The 15,609-nt window shown below is 44.3% G+C and overlaps 1 protein-coding gene across 4 annotated transcripts in view; it reads left to right on the forward strand.

The window, feature by feature from the left end:
* The window catches only part of LOC119013079 (ryanodine receptor 3-like), a 122,318-nt gene that overhangs the window by 45,460 nt on the left and 61,249 nt on the right, over positions 1–15,609 (forward strand). For all 4 annotated transcript variants that reach the window (XM_037087434.1, XM_037087435.1, XM_037087433.1 and 1 more), the window contains 17 exons: positions 1–181; positions 1,451–1,586; positions 4,953–5,048; positions 5,280–5,398; positions 5,810–5,943; positions 6,168–6,409; positions 7,621–7,813; positions 8,245–8,461; positions 9,177–9,281; positions 11,136–11,239; positions 11,720–11,803; positions 12,137–12,296; positions 12,570–12,714; positions 13,274–13,479; positions 13,600–13,774; positions 14,383–14,591; positions 15,290–15,453. In XM_037087434.1, the coding sequence (XP_036943329.1) occupies positions 1–181; positions 1,451–1,586; positions 4,953–5,048; positions 5,280–5,398; positions 5,810–5,943; positions 6,168–6,409; positions 7,621–7,813; positions 8,245–8,461; positions 9,177–9,281; positions 11,136–11,239; positions 11,720–11,803; positions 12,137–12,296; positions 12,570–12,714; positions 13,274–13,479; positions 13,600–13,774; positions 14,383–14,591; positions 15,290–15,453 (2,670 nt within the window). The remainder of the gene's footprint in view (positions 182–1,450; positions 1,587–4,952; positions 5,049–5,279; positions 5,399–5,809; positions 5,944–6,167; positions 6,410–7,620; positions 7,814–8,244; positions 8,462–9,176; positions 9,282–11,135; positions 11,240–11,719; positions 11,804–12,136; positions 12,297–12,569; positions 12,715–13,273; positions 13,480–13,599; positions 13,775–14,382; positions 14,592–15,289; positions 15,454–15,609) is intronic.

Here is a 15,609-nt window from a genome sequence, read left to right on the forward strand (position 1 = left end):
GGCTTTGGACAGCACTATGGAGAGTGAGTCTACGGAGGTGGCCAGGTACGTTGAAGAGGTGCTGCAGACGCTGAACGACCTGATCGAGTACTTCAAACAGCCCGACTCAGAGCTGGAGCACGAGGTGAAGCAGTGTCTTCTCCGTTCGCTCATCAAACGTCAAGACCTCTTCAAAGAGGAGGTGAGAGCGGATGATGTGGAGCTTTAAACTTTCGACTGAGTGAATAATTTAACTGCTCGGTAAACCAAAGTGCGTTTCTTTTACCTGCTCGAGCAGCTTCAGTTTTGGCGTATCGTGATGACATTTTAAACCATTTAACGTATGTCATATAGTGCTCTGAAAAGCTTTTGTTTGATTGAAATTTAAATTGCCGCTTTATTTAAACTCAAGGAGGTCGTTTTGCGTCTTTAATACTATGTTTACATAATGAACAGAAGTAATTAAATCACAGCATAAAGGTCTCCTGAAAAAGATTTCACTGGACAGTTTGGGAGTAGAGAGATGGAAAGAAATGATTGGAAAGATGCAAAATGAAATGGAACAAAGGTTCTTGACCAGACCTGTTGCAGCCCCTGGTCAGGGTCCCAAAACATAAGCCTCGGTGGTGCCCGGGAGGAGAAATCTAATTGCAAAAAAGCTTTTCCCTGACAAATTTTAAAAAAAGTAATACATGATTATCATTGTGCCCTTTGTGCATTGTGGCCTCCTTTTATTATGTGCCAGCAAATGTATCCCTTGGGTAATAAGAATCTTAATATTTAATATTAGGGTCAGATTGAGACCAGAGCGTTTTTAAAGTAATTAGAATTAACCTGGAGCCTAAATTTAGCTCCTGTACAGCTCTCAACTGTAACTCTTTCCTACATTTTCGTCATCAGTATTTGTAATGAGTTTCTATATAAGCAGTGTGCATGCTTGTGTAAACAGAGCCCAAGGAAGTCGACCCAGATGCAATCACAGGAGGCAGAGCTGAGGCAGTTCAATAATTAAATGAAGAAAAATGAAGAAAACTCAAACAAAAGACTTACAGGAATGAAGCAGTGAGTCAAGAAGACCATAAAGCCAAGCAAGTCCAGGACAACCAAGATCCAAAACAGTCAGAGTTAAAGAGATAAAGAGCTGGAGCACTCGATTCACAAGGCACTCAAGTATTGGGTAACTAATAAGGGAGCTCAAAGGCTAGATACATTTGGGAGGGATGATTAACAACAAACATTTGGAAATAACCAGGGCATTCAGAAAGGTGAGAGAAAAAAAGACAAGAAACAGCATGACATATTAGAAAATGTAACAGGAAACGGCTAAACTACAAAACCAAGTGAATTTGTTACCAATCTGAATTACATCCATAAGGTGATGGGAAAAGTTTTTTGTAAGTCTTGTTATAAAAAGAAAGTACTTCCTCTGTCATGAGGTGAATCACAGATTATTGATGACCTTTTGTCTCAGGGCATGCTGACCCTCCTGTCCAAATGCATTGACCGGATGAACCTGTACGACAGCGCTGCCCACTTCGGAGAGATGGCCGGGGAGGAGGCGGGCGCGGCATGGAAGGACATTCTCAACCTCCTCTATGAACTCTTGGGTAAGGATGCCGGAGCGATGGATCATAGCAAATATCCACATCTTCTGTCAGCTCTTGTCAGCTGTTGACCCCGGGTAGACGCGCGGCATCAATCTTCCCCCACTGTCTTCGCCAAATCCTTCCCCTCTTCTTCACACTTCAGCTGACGCTTCTTATGTCGCCTGTTTTTTTTGTTTTTTTTCTCTCTCTCCTCCTTCCTTCCTTTGACTTCTATAAACCAACCCCAACCTGCTTGTTGTTTTCCTGCATCTGGAGTTCACAGCCGGTGATAGTCTTTACACGACATTTATGTATAATTATTTGTGACAAGGGAGCGGTGACGGAAGCACGGGCAGATTTTCTCTTGTATTCTTCTTTCACGAGCTGTCCTGATTTCTGCCGAGGTCACATCCCTCTCTGAGATCAGTGCGGGGCCCATTATGAAGCATTCAGCGCCGTATTTGATGAAATGATAGCATCGTTAGCGAAATGCCAGCCATCACCAGGTGCTGGCATTATCCCATTCTCTCGGGGGGCCTGTACTGGGTTATGAATGCTAAAAGCTGTGACCCTGAGAAGTTTTTTTTTTATTTTCATGAACTTTTTCTTGGGTGGTTTGTTTTGCTGTCATTGGAGCTTTCTTGTCAACAGCTTCCCCTCGGCTAACCTTGACTGCCCTGATATTCATCATCGCCTCCCCAGCATGTACTCCCACATATACACGTTTAAAAACACACGCTTAAAAACCCACATCTGAATACACTCCAGCCTTGCCCACTGAGAGGTCACCCCCAAGGATGTGAAGGCAGTCTGGTGAGGCAGGTTTTGCATGATGAATTGCGCAGCGACCTTGTTTGTCTTGACCTTCTCCCGTTTCCATGGTAACTCTGTCGGAATACACCTAGTTCTAAGTTAAAGGGGGATTACGCACCCTAGGTTTGCATATTTTGGTCTGTTATTGGCTAATGGGTACAAAATGTTCTGGAGCTGGTCCAGTGGATCACCTCAGCTACCAGCCAAGACACAGGCCATGCAGCAACTCCAATGTAATCTTTGAGAGCAGCTTCGACTGTCAAAATACGTCATTTTTCAAGTGCTTGTTTTTGCCACTGACTGGCTTTGGTTGTTATTGTAAGTGTCTGACAATACTTTCACAGCAATCCCTAAAGAAATGACCTTTGTACAAGCTAAAATCCCTGTTGTTCACAAGGTATCGTCCACTACGTCACTCTCACCAAAGCCGTCAGATTCAGTTTACACACTGCATTCAAACTTGACAGAAACAAAAAAATGCACAGAAACCGTATTGGTTCATCTCTTCACCCTTAATTAGAGAGGAGGAGGAGACAGATTAGAGGCGCACTGGAGGTGAACAGTGTGGTTCCCACGTCTTTTCTTGCAAGACCCACCCTCCTCTACCCCTGATTGGTTGCCTTTATTGGTTTAAGTTGGGTATGAATGTGCATGCTGAAAGTCCTGGTGTCTGTCACCTGGTTGTCCTGCTGCTGCTGTGCTGCCCCGTGGACACTCAGCCTGTCCGCTCTGCCAAGCCCAGAGACCCTGCTGCTGCGACAGCCGAAGAGGTCGATGTGTTTACCGGGGAAACTATACCAGCGGATTGTGAGCAGTAGCTTCAACTGAACTCTGCCGCTTTTCTCGCCTTCTCCTGTCTAGAAACATGCTGGATATTTTTATACATGGTTTACCCGGATCATGAAGCCATCAATGCTGTCGTCATACAGTAATGGGTGTTGTTTTATTGTATAAAAGTGAGGTACACAAGCCAATCAGGGAGGCAGAGACGGGTGGATCTTGCAAGAAAAGCAGTGGGATCCATCATTTCGCTGGAGAATAGCTCGTAGAGCCGGAGTATTTTCATAACGAACTTGGGGAATTAAGAGGTTATTTTAGGAATGATTCTGAGCAAACCACAGATGGTGACTGTTGGAAATATGAACAAGGAAGGTTTTGGTGAGTTTCAATTTGTGTCTGCTAAGGTTGAACTGTATGATAAAATAGCCGTTTCTGTGAATGGAGGCTGGTGGATTTGGCAGGAGCAACACTTTCAGCAGCTGTTTCTGGGTTGACAAAAAGGAATCGACTCTTCAACAAAAGGTTCGTTTCTGTAGGGATCCTCTCCAAAATGTCGTCAGACACTTTAGAAAACAAGCTGAGCCTGTCAGTAACAAAAAATAAGCGCCTTTGGTGGACTTACTTTAATTGTTGAAGTTGTACTCAAGGATTGCACTGCAGCCTGTGTTCAGGCTACTGGACCGATTCCCAAACTTTTTTTTTTTTTTTTTTTTTTTTTTTTTACTGATTTACACACCAAAATATGTAAACATTCAGCCAAGGTTTTTAACATACTGCAACTCCACTTTAATTGTCCAGGTGGTCACCCTGTTGTATAATGAGGACATGGACATTAAAAGCGTCCCTCATACTAAATCATTAGAAAACAGAACCAGTGGCTTTACAGGCTCTTCAGATGCTAGAGATAATCTGTTTATCCTATGTGCAGAACATGATCAGATGTGGAAATGCGATTAAAAAAACATTTTGGTCTTAGGAGAAGCAAGTGCTGGAGATGGAAGTGACACGATCCCTTTCAAATTGAAATGTTGACAGTATTATCGGCACTAAAAGCTCAGTCTTTCCTACTTGATATAATAGTAATTGCTTTCCATGTCATTTAATATAGAGTATGCTAATATACCCATCATGTGCAGCCTCAGGTCCCTTTTTTCTCTGTTTCTAACTTTTAATTTCACATTCACATCATTCACAGTGAACATCCCCCACCCTCGCCTCGTGATGCGGCTCACCCCATGTGTTCGTACTGAGCGATAGCTTTCTGGTAAAGGCAGAATTAAAAGAGATTAGACGCCCATCAGTATTCCTTTGGCACAATGTGCTGTTAAATTGTTTCACAGGCATTATCAGTCCAGTGTCCCTGAATCCTAATGGTGAAAAATGAGACAGTAAAGTAATAAGGAGACTTCTTAATGTCACTGCGGTGGCAGAGAAAGGGCACAAAGGGATCACGCCTCAACTTTCTGGAGAGCAAAGAGCGCCTTGAATTCACAGTCGCTTCAAAATCCCTTCCATGTATTTTCCATCAGAAAGACTTCATGAGATCTGGTGTCAGATGGTTTCACAGATTTAATGAATTTTAATACCTACCTGCCAACCGGAGATGTCAGACATCGACTTTATGTTCACAGGAAAGCGGCTGATTTTTTTTTTTTTTTTTTTAAAGTCAGACTGTCAGAAACATCCGCTGCTGTGGTTTAATTTTACAACCTTTAACCTTATTGTTCGTGTCTTTGCTAAACCCTTGTGTGCTTTTTTTATTCAGCCTTGTGAAAACTTTGTCCTTTTGTTCAGCTGCACTGATCCGTGGGAACAGGATCAACTGCACCCAGTTCTCCCGCAAATTGGACTGGCTGGTCAGCAAACTGGACAGACTGGAATCTTCATCAGGTATATAGCAAGCGTAACAGTGAGTTTAAGGAAACTAGTTCTGCTGGTCCTAACATGTGATCTATTCCGTCGACACATGGATGAAACATTGGGTCTCTGTAAATGAATTAATCCAGGAGTGTGGTCTAGACCTGCTCAATTTGGAAAGTGTCATAACGTTTGTTGTGAATTGGTGCTATGCAAATAAAGACCGGTGGGTGGATTGATTGGATGTTCTGTTTTTCCTCTCAGGGATTCTGGAAGTCCTCCACTGTATCTTGGTAGAAAGTCCAGAGGCCCTGCACATCATCCAGAGAGCTCACATCAAATCCATAATCTCTTTGCTCTACAAGCATGGACGCAACCACAAGGTGACTGACTGATCGATCGACTGATCTGGTGGATTGTTTCTTTTATTTCCAACATGAAACAGGCAACAAGTTAGATCTCTGAACAATGTGATAATACCTTTGTCACAGCTGACTGAAGCCTCATATGAAATGACATTCTTGTTTTTTTTATGACATTCCAACCATGTGCTTTACATGCAGTGTTCACATGCCTCAGTCTCTAACTGTTTTCCTTGTAAATTATAAAAGGTCTCGTAAACAACAGCTGCTGCTGATGAGTGACACTGGAAAGTCCTTTTTATACAGTGTGTGCATGTGGAACAAGTGCTGCAGTATGCAGAGACTGAGAAATGAGCAGCGGATTTTCAGCTCGGGGTTGTGTGAATGCGCTTTATTTATTCATTTGTGCAACCCATTTATTCTCTCCGTTAGATTCTGGATGTCCTGTGTTCCCTCTGTGTTTGTAACGGGGTGGCAGTGAGAGCCAATCAGAATCTGATCTGTGACAACCTGCTTCCCAAGAGAGACCTGCTGCTTCAGACTCGACTGGTTAATGATGTTCAGAGGTAATGAAGGAGAAGAGCTTTTGTTAGTTTGAGATTTTTTTTATTTTTTTTTTGCACAATAAGACACTAGCATGTTTACTAAATTGTGAACGAAAGTGTTCTGCAGCAGCTGGGTGATAGTTGCCGATATGTGGCTTTTTCAGTAGCACGTCCTTCAATGATTTTTATATTTTTTCAATATCACCTGTTTGACTAGAAGCTACTTTCTCTCTCATCACCTCCAGTATGAGGCCGAACATCTTCCTGGGCGTGGCTGAAGGCTCAGCTCAGTATAAAAAGTGGTACTTTGAGCTGGTGATCGACCAGGTGGACCACTTTGTAACCGGGGAGCCGACCCACCTGAGGGTGGGCTGGGCCAACACTACGGGCTACGCTCCGTACCCCGGCGGGGGAGAGGGATGGGGCGGCAATGGCGTCGGAGATGACCTGTACTCCTACAGCTTCGATGGACTTCATCTCTGGTCAGGTAGGTCATCAAACACCAACCTCATCTGAGATAAGCACTTCAATTCTTACGTGCCTTTTATGAAAGTAATAGACTGGAAACACTAGACATGAATACACTATACACTATTTTCTGACAGTTTTTGTTATTTCACAACAGACATTAGTGTTTTATCCTTGTTTTCCTCACTGGTTTCAAGTAGACGTGGATCAGTTAGAAACGGATGACCTAAAATCTGTTCCAGTCACTCAGAATCATTTGAATCAAAATGTGCAACACTTGTGGGGCTCTTTCCTTTTGTTGGTAGTGCTGTCAGTACAATCTGATCGGACCACCTCCACACAGTCCTGGTGTGTTTGTTTTTGAGGTTGTTGGAATCGATGTTAGAAAGGACAGTTTTTTCAGTTATTTTCCCAATCCACCGATTGCTCAAAATATTTGGCAATTAATTTTAAAGTTGCCAACTGATCGATTGATTGATGCAGCTGTACTGAAATTGGAAACATTTCAGTTTTCTTATGTGGCACACCATCAAATACAAGTAAAAGTGTGTTGTATATTTTACATTTAAGACAAACTGGTAAATCTTTCAATACCAGTCTGCACCTCTGCAGTGAAGTAACTCCAAGTCTGCTATGGTGTTCAGTACAGAAACCAAAAGTCTTGTGGACTCGACAGAAGTTACTGTGAATAATGCAGCAGCCTGCTGTCCCGTCTCCGGGCTGCTCTTTTCACTTTTAGACAAAAGTCACTGCGCAGACAATGATATAAAAATCCCACCACACAACCTCCACCTTAGACCTTTCTTCAGGACTTTGATACACGCGCCTCACATCTTAAAGCCCACAGCTGAAGCCCTGCTGATTTCAGGTATGCAGGTGGGCTCTCCGTCTGTATAAGAGGACATAACCAGTCTGAATTTTGTGTTCACCTAGCCAACCGTCGGCTTTGCGCTTTGGGGCTTCCAGTCCTTTGAATGCCCCCTCTCTCTCCTCTGCTGTCATCCTAAAAAGCGCAACACCTTTTTCACCTCTCCTCCCTTCCAAAACCACTAAAAGACCCATCGCCTCCTCCCTCGTCCGTTTCATCCCATCCCTTTTTAAAGACGTCTCTCCACCTCTCTGCTCCCCTCTCTCCACCTCGCCCATCATCCTGCCCTACATTCGCAATGACTTTGCAGCCCTAACAGCCATCCATCCTCCCTCTCTCTGTCTCCGCCCGCCGTTGTCTAGGCCGAATCCCGAGGGCCGTGGCCTCCATTAACCAGCACCTGCTGAACTCGGACGACGTGGTCAGCTGCTGTCTGGATCTGGGCGCTCCCAGCATGTCTTTCAGGATCAACGGGCAGCCCGTCCAGGGCATGTTCGAGGACTTCAACACAGAGGGATTCTTCTTCCCCGTCGTCAGCTTCTCGGCAGGTGTCAAGTAAGACTCCGCGGTTTATAATTGGGGAAATGGTGGCAGATGAGCTGAAGAGGCACTCCCAAGAGAGGTGCTGGTTTTTAATTTGTTTTTGAGATGCAGTTACAGCTCCTCAGCCCACGTCTGCTTGATGTGTATAAAGCATCGATGCGGTTTAAAAGCCACAATTTTCTTCACTTGAATTATATTGATACTAGGTGTAGAATGAATTTGGAGCAGAAAGATTTATGAGGGAGGAGATAATCCCCACCTTTGGGTGGCTTTACTTCGCCCCTGGTATTAGATGAAGGCAGAGGTGTGCAGTGCTATTTGCTGAGTTGTATTTTCTTTTTTCAAAGTCATTGGCAAAGTAAGTAAAGGGAAACTTTTAGAATACCCTTGTTGTTAATGTTATTACGTAACGTCACACTGTGTTGCGTAACGTCCCCGCTCAGGGTCCGCTTCCTGTTGGGTGGACGCCACGGAGATTTCAAGTTCCTGCCGCCCGCCGGTTACTCCCCGTGCTACGAGGCGCTGCTGCCCAAGGAGAAGATGCACGTCGAGCCTGTGAAGGAGTACAAGAGGGACCACGAGGGGGTCCGCGACCTGCTGGGAACCACCCAGTTCCTCTCTCAGGCCTCCTACATCCCCACTCCTGTGGACACCAGCCAGGTGAGGACAGGACCATCAGGGAAGCGTTGCTGCTGCAACAGTAAATGTTCTTTACAAGAAATATTTAGCGGTACTGTTGAATGAAAGCATTTTCTTGACATTTGTAATGATGACAAAGCAATCAGTTTAAGTAACTCTTGGAGAGATTTTGTTGGAAATCACTTTCAGCACTTGAATTTAGAAGAACCAACTTTCTAATTAGATTGAGTTTAAACTCACACCCTGAGGAAGTCTAAAAGTGCTTACATTATTCAGGGTTGTTGTAACTTTAGATAACAAATTCAAAACCAGATACAATATTTACCTGCTGCCATCAACATTACTGATTCTCTCTACACTGAAGCTGGACTGATGCTCCTTTTTTTTTTTTTTTTTTCGAAGATTGTTTGGAAAGAGAATGAATCTCATACGTTTTCAAAGCCTTTGGGGGGTCCCAGGCATCTCTCATGTGAGATGAATCCAGCCAGTGTTTACACACTTGTTATATAATATTCAGTTCTGCAGAGGCCCTGAAGCAAAAAGGGCAAAATAAATGCAGTCTTGCATCGTCAGTGTAGCAGAGCCAAAATAATGTGAACATCTCCACAATCCCCAGGAATCTAACAATTGCGTGGTCAGGAGAAAAAGAGGAGAAGTGTTTTCATTTGTCGTCCCTTTGGCATCTTTTTATCATCCAACTTGCACCATCTGTTCCCCCCCGTCTCTCTCTCCGCAGATCGTTCTGCCCCCTCACCTGGACAACGTCCGGGACAAGCTGGCAGAAAACATCCACGAGCTGTGGGGGATGAACAAGATCGAGCTGGGCTGGACCTATGGCAAGGTACAGCCGCTATCTGTCATCACACGTAACACACAAATACAGCCTGGGTCTGTTTTGGATATACACACAAGGTCAACTCGAGCCTGCTTCAGTTGAAATGCTTGTAAATGGTCCATTATCATTAATACCTCAGTAGATGACAACAGCTTACTGAGGCTGGGCTGTTAGCACACACAGCTACAGGACATCAGGGTGTTCTGTGTTGGAGAAAGTAACAAATCCTCTGGCTTAACAGTTACATCTTTTCAAGTATTCAAATGACTTGATGTGAAGGCAGATTAGATCAGAGTTTGCCTGCCAAAGTGTACTTTTTAGTGCTGATAAAATGTAAACACGGAGGTCTACATTTTGATCCTATTTTTGCCTCCTTCATCATCAAAATGTATTTACATTCTAGGTTAAACCCAAAAAATAGCAATAATTACCTGTCTTTCTTCTATTTATTTAACCGTTATTAAACCAGGAGAATCCCACTGAGATTAAGAATCTCCTTTTTCAGAGGAGCTTTAGCAGCGACAGTCCGGATCATCAAATCTAATTGCAGACAGAAAACAGGAAAGTAGGGACACAGGGAGCACGCATTTCAAAAAGAGACATTTGTAGGAGTCAGTCACATCAGCTATTTTGGCTTTAAAAGCATTTCACAAGATTGATACTAAAGCACAAATGTCCTTTATTCCCAATTTATGTCCGGGCATTTCAGACAGCGAGAAGAGACCAGCAAACACAAAAAGGTGCTGTCTGGCACTTTTTCTTCTATGATAATAGGTATTGTGGGAGCAGGCCAAAGCTCTGCCTTCTTTTTATATATGGAGGTTCACAAATGTAAGCGCCTGCGAGTGGCCAGAGCGGACCGTCCTGCCCTGGAGAATAACTCACACTGGTGAGTCAGAGCTTTACTGTTTTGAAGTGAAAATAATTGGCTTCTTTTGAAACCTCTGGCGTTTTCCTTTTTTTTTTTTTTCAAACGTGCAGTATCAAAGACGTTAAAGAGGACCGCAACCGACCAGCGCTGCGGATAAATCTAGCACAATAGCCCGAGTCTGACAGAAGTCTGATCGCACGTGCCGCCTCTTTTGTGCCGTGGCGGTTATCACAGAATCTTTTCCCGCTGAGGCCCGTCGCCACTGCGCCCCGTTTAACAAACTTAATGAGTGTCTCACCTTCCAAGACGGTGACATCCACATTAATTAAGACTGGGAGAAGTGCTCCTCTCGTGGGGGGAGAACTCGGGTCTTACAGTTTATTAAGGACAACATTTAGGTCCAAACAGCTGCTTGGTATTTAATTGTGTTGCCGTAACGAGCCTCAATGAGCTCAAAGTGACATTGCGCCGAATCCGAGATGGGGAAGCAGACACTTGGCAGGGAGGGCGGTGATAAAGTCCGTTATGGCCTCATTGTTTTGTGTCCGAGTGCTTGGCCTCACTGTGCGGTGCTTAAACTTTTTGCGCGCCTCAGCTCTGTTTAACCTTTATTAACAGGAGACCGTTGGAGAAAGAGTAACTGGCGGGGCCTCGCTGGGAGTAAATCTCTCTCGGTCGACTCCCTCACCAGACAGCCGAGCGTCCTCTTTTGAGCTGATTCGGGCTTTATCTCTGCTTCATTAAAAAAAAAATCAACACCTGAGGCTTGAGTCAGTCCCAAGTGGGACGCAAACGACAACGCGTCTTGCCAGCATTTGCTGTAGATGAATTCAGCTGCGGTCCAGTGCTCTTTCTGAATACCGAGCCAGGTTTGATCATATTCTCCTTCAGGGTGTTGTTGCAGTTATGGACAGGTGGACTAAAGTAAGGATGGAGAGATTCCAGATGTGTTGCTGAAACATAATGAACCCCGGCTGCTTCCTCTCTAGGTCCGTGATGACAACAAGCGGCAGCACCCTTGCCTCGTGGACTTCGCCAAGCTGCCCGAAACCGAAAGGAACTACAACGTGCAGATGTCCAGTGAAACGCTGAAGTAAGGCCGAGCGGGTTTGCCGAGTAATCCAATTGACCTAATCATGGAACTGCCTCTGCTCTCCGCTGAATGCTGCGCGAGAGCAGATTAGGGCCTCAGATTAAAGCGGTGCTTGTGATGACTCTCATCTCCTGAGTGAATTTGAGTATTGATTTTGAAGGAACGTTCGATTCCATATATTTGAGCCAAATACTGAGTCATCTGACTGTAAAAACATTTGGCTCGGCTCAATAAAGCGTTCTCCTGTTACAGTGTGCTTCAATAAGGTCTGCAGTCAATTACATAGTGTTCCAGCCCCAGCTGCCAAAATCAGGCTACTACTCGCATCAGTGTCGGTCCAGCGAGATGTATACATGTCTAATGAGCTGTGTTAAAAATCTAGAAGTCTCTCAGTGGAGCGAAGCTTGGACATACTCCTCTAACAGAGCGAAATGGAGCTTGAGTGCTGGCCTTTACGGTTGATCTCTCTTCTGTCCTCAGGACCTTGTTGGCTCTTGGATGCCACGTTGCTCAGGTCAACGTTCACGCCGAGGATGATCTGAAGAAAATCAAACTCCCCAAAGAGTAAGTCTCGCTTTCTGTCCTTTTCTTTTCTTTCTCTTTTTCAAGGAGCACAAGCGCAAAGCATTTTGGGGTTCTCTACCGAGAAAAACTTTAAAGGCAATCTGTGGAGCAGCACCGAACATTTAGACACAGCAAGAAGATGAAGTCCATGATACACTGATAGAATGGGTTTTGTGAAAAACATGAACATTGATTTAGGCAATTAAGACATCGGCACTGACTGTAATCTTGAAATGTAAACAAATGATAATTGATATAATTTTGCTCCATAATTTGTTGTGATGGCGACAAGCAACGCAGTGTTACTAAAATGTTCTGTTGTTTCCTCTGCAGCTACGTGATGTCTAATGGATATAAGCCTGCGCCACTGGAGCTCTCTGACGTGAAACTGACTGCGGGTCAGGAGGTTCTGGTTGATAAACTGGCCGAGAACGCGCACAACGTGTGGGCCAAAGACAGAATTAAACAAGGATGGACCTATGGCATCCAGCAGGTGAAAGTCACTGCTCTTCTCAGTTAGAGAGGAAGTGGCAGCACATCAGTCTGGTCTTTAAGTTAAAGCATAATTAATGATAAAGGTTTTTATTGGACATTTCTGCTGAAACACTGTTTTGTCAAGGAGAATGCAAAAGATACAAGATCACTGATTTGTCTTCACTTGTAGTGTATGCTTGTCTTTATTTTGCTGGCATATTTCCTCTATTTTATTGGTAATCTTCGTGTGTGTGTGTGTGTGTGTGTGTGTGTGTGTGTGTGTGTGTTTCAGGATGTGAAGAGCAGGCGTAATCCTCGCCTGGTGCCGTATGCTTTACTTGATGAGCGCACTAAGAAATCGAACAGAGACAGTCTGAGAGAGGCCATCAGGACTATGGTTGGGTATGGATACGACATAGACCCCCCAGACCAGGAGGGTGAGGACATCTTGTTGACAAAGCTGCCACGCAAAACTCTTCATAACTACTGTATAAGTTTGTTTTGGGGCGGGGGAGTAAAAAAAATGAGTGTCTGATTGAGTGTTAGAAGCAGATGATACAGTAAATCCTGCAGCTTTATAATCACCTCCACACAATAGGAAGATATCATTTACGTTAAGGAGGAACAATTTAAGGAAATGTTGAATATTAAAGTGCAATATCCAAATCACAGCAGCTGCAGTGTTTTGATGAGCGGTGTCACAGAATACCCATTGAAAATCAACACTATGGTGATGCAGCAATTTCACTTTCAAAATGTTACACGTTACATGCTCGTGTGTCGAAATTTATTCCGCACCGGGTTGTTTGTCGGGATATCGTACGCGCTAATTATCATAACATCACGCTGAATGCACTTTGTATTTTCACACTGAGTGGCAGAACCAGTTAACTTTCCCCGTATTTGTAACCGATGCTGAAAATGTTGCCAAAAAATGAGCATCACTTGCTCAGTTGTTACCAAGCGTCTTCATCTCGTCCCTCTCTCCGTCCCTAGCCCCCCAGTTTGTGGATGACCAGACCATCGAGACCATCCGCCTCTTCCGTGTCGAGCAGACGTACGCGGTGAAGACGGGGAAGTGGTACTTTGAGTTCGAGGCCCTGAGCGGAGGCGACATGAGGGTCGGCTGGGCCAGGCCGGGCTGCAGGCCCGATGTGGAGCTGGGAGCGGACGACCAGGCCTTCGTCTTCGATGGATACAGGGTAAAAACAATCCTGGCAGCTTGTACGGAAGCTTCACCTTTAAATGAACAGTTGACTATCTATCAGCGTTGTCACTTCATCTATGCTGCAAAAAGCTCAAGCTTTGTGTTTCTCCCCCAGGGTCGACGCATGCACGCCGGCAGCCGCTACTTCGGACATCCCTGGAAAAAGGGAGACGTGGTCGGCTGCATGATCAACATGGAGGACAAGTCCATGATTTTCACCCTGAACGGAGAGCTGCTGATCACCGGAAAGGGCTCCGAGCTTTGCTTCTGCGACTTTGAGACGGAGGACGGTGAGAGCTCCGCCGGCTCCACTGTGAACTTAAGTGCTAATTCATTCATTTATTCTGCGTGCGTCTCCTCCCCAGTATCTCTGGAGGTAGGACCGGGGTTTGTTTGGCAGTTAGCGTGAAAAACCCAAAACAGTACAAAATGCAAATGATGTTGCGTTTTAATGAATCCATTGTGGCACAGGCTCTGTGCTCTGCAAATGAGCCTCCCCTCAGGACGATACCGGAGAAAGAGACTTGGCGGAATATAGTTAAGTGTTATAGCTTACACACATGACAGTATACTGACTTTATCAAGGATTATAAAGACAGACATTAAAAAACAATAGTGCGTGTTAAGAATGATGTTTCATTGTTGTTATTAATGAAAGGCACAGTTCCCAATTTTGGATGTCCAGAGAGTTTTTAGCCAAGGTTATTAAGTCTCCGGACTAATTAAATGTAGCTCCTGAGGGCGGGGAGACAGATCGCATCATTAGTGGAAGGGAAGCGTCAGAGTTGCTTTTTAATTAAATCTCCAACTTCGTTCCCGCTGAAACGAGGAGTGACATAACTGACGGACCAATATTGTCCCTGGCAAACCCACAAATGTCCCTTCACCCTCCCTGCAGGTTTCATCCCCGTGTGCAGTCTGGGCATGTCTGAGGTCGGTCATATGAACCTGGGCAAGGACGCCAGCACTTTCAAGTACTACACCATGTGCGGCCTCCAGGAGGGCTTCGAGCCCTTCGCCGTCAACATGAACAGAGACATCACCATGTGGTTCAGCAAGCGCCTTCCCACCTTTGTCATCGTACCATCGTACCACCCGCACATCGAGGTAATCAAGCAGTTACATCATTGTTGTTTCTTCTTCTTCTTTATCTTCTTCCAGATTCTTCTTCTTCAAGAATCTTCTTCTAGAATCTTCCTCTTCCTCTTCAAGAATCTTCTTCTAATAGAATATTCCTCTTCCTCTGAAAGAATCTTCTTCTAGAATCTTCTTCTTCCTCTTTCTCTTCAAGAATCTTCTTCTAGAATCTTCACCTTCTAGAATCTTCTTCTTCCTCTTCTGGAATCTTTTTTTCTTCTTTTTGAAGAATCGTCTTCTTCCTCTAGAATCTTCTTCTTCCTCTTCCTCTACTAGAATCTTCATCCTTTTCTTCTTAAATAATCTTCCTCTTCTTCTAGAATCTTCTTCCGCTTCCTCTTCCTCTTAAAGAATATTCTTCTTCCTCTTCCTCTGAAAGAATCTTCCTCTAGAATCTTCTTCTTCCTCTTCCTCTTCTAGAATATTCTTCTTCCTCTTCCTCTGAAAGAATCTTCTTCTAGAATCATCTTCTTCCAGAATCTTCACAGTTGACTTGGAATCTCTGATATAGGAATACATTATATTTTGTATATATATATATATATATATATATATATATATATATATATATATATATATATATATATATATCTTAGCTGACCGGCATAGATAAACTGTCACACTGAGGTTGTGTATTGACTTCCCTCTCTGGATTTTTGACACCTCAGGTGACGAGGATTGACGGAACGGTGGACAGCCCCCCCTGCCTCAAGGTCACGCACAAGACTTTCGGCACACAGAACAGCAACAACGACATGGTGTATTGTAGACTGAGCATGCCTGTGGAGTTCTACTCTGCAGACAGGTTACTGGACGAATCCCTGAAACTCAGGTCAGACACACACCCGAGCAGCAGCCGAGAGCAATGTTGTGATGCAAATTAGGATATGATTGAGAGGAGAGGGAGCAGCAGCGGAGTTGTCTAAATTTACCCTCATTTTTGTCTGCCTGGCAAACGCTTTGTTACTTTTATGACCTGCAGCTGTGT

The sequence above is a fragment of the Acanthopagrus latus genome, chromosome 22 (assembly GCF_904848185.1).
Source record: "Acanthopagrus latus isolate v.2019 chromosome 22, fAcaLat1.1, whole genome shotgun sequence".
In the NCBI taxonomy this organism is placed as follows: Eukaryota; Metazoa; Chordata; class Actinopteri; order Spariformes; family Sparidae; genus Acanthopagrus; species Acanthopagrus latus.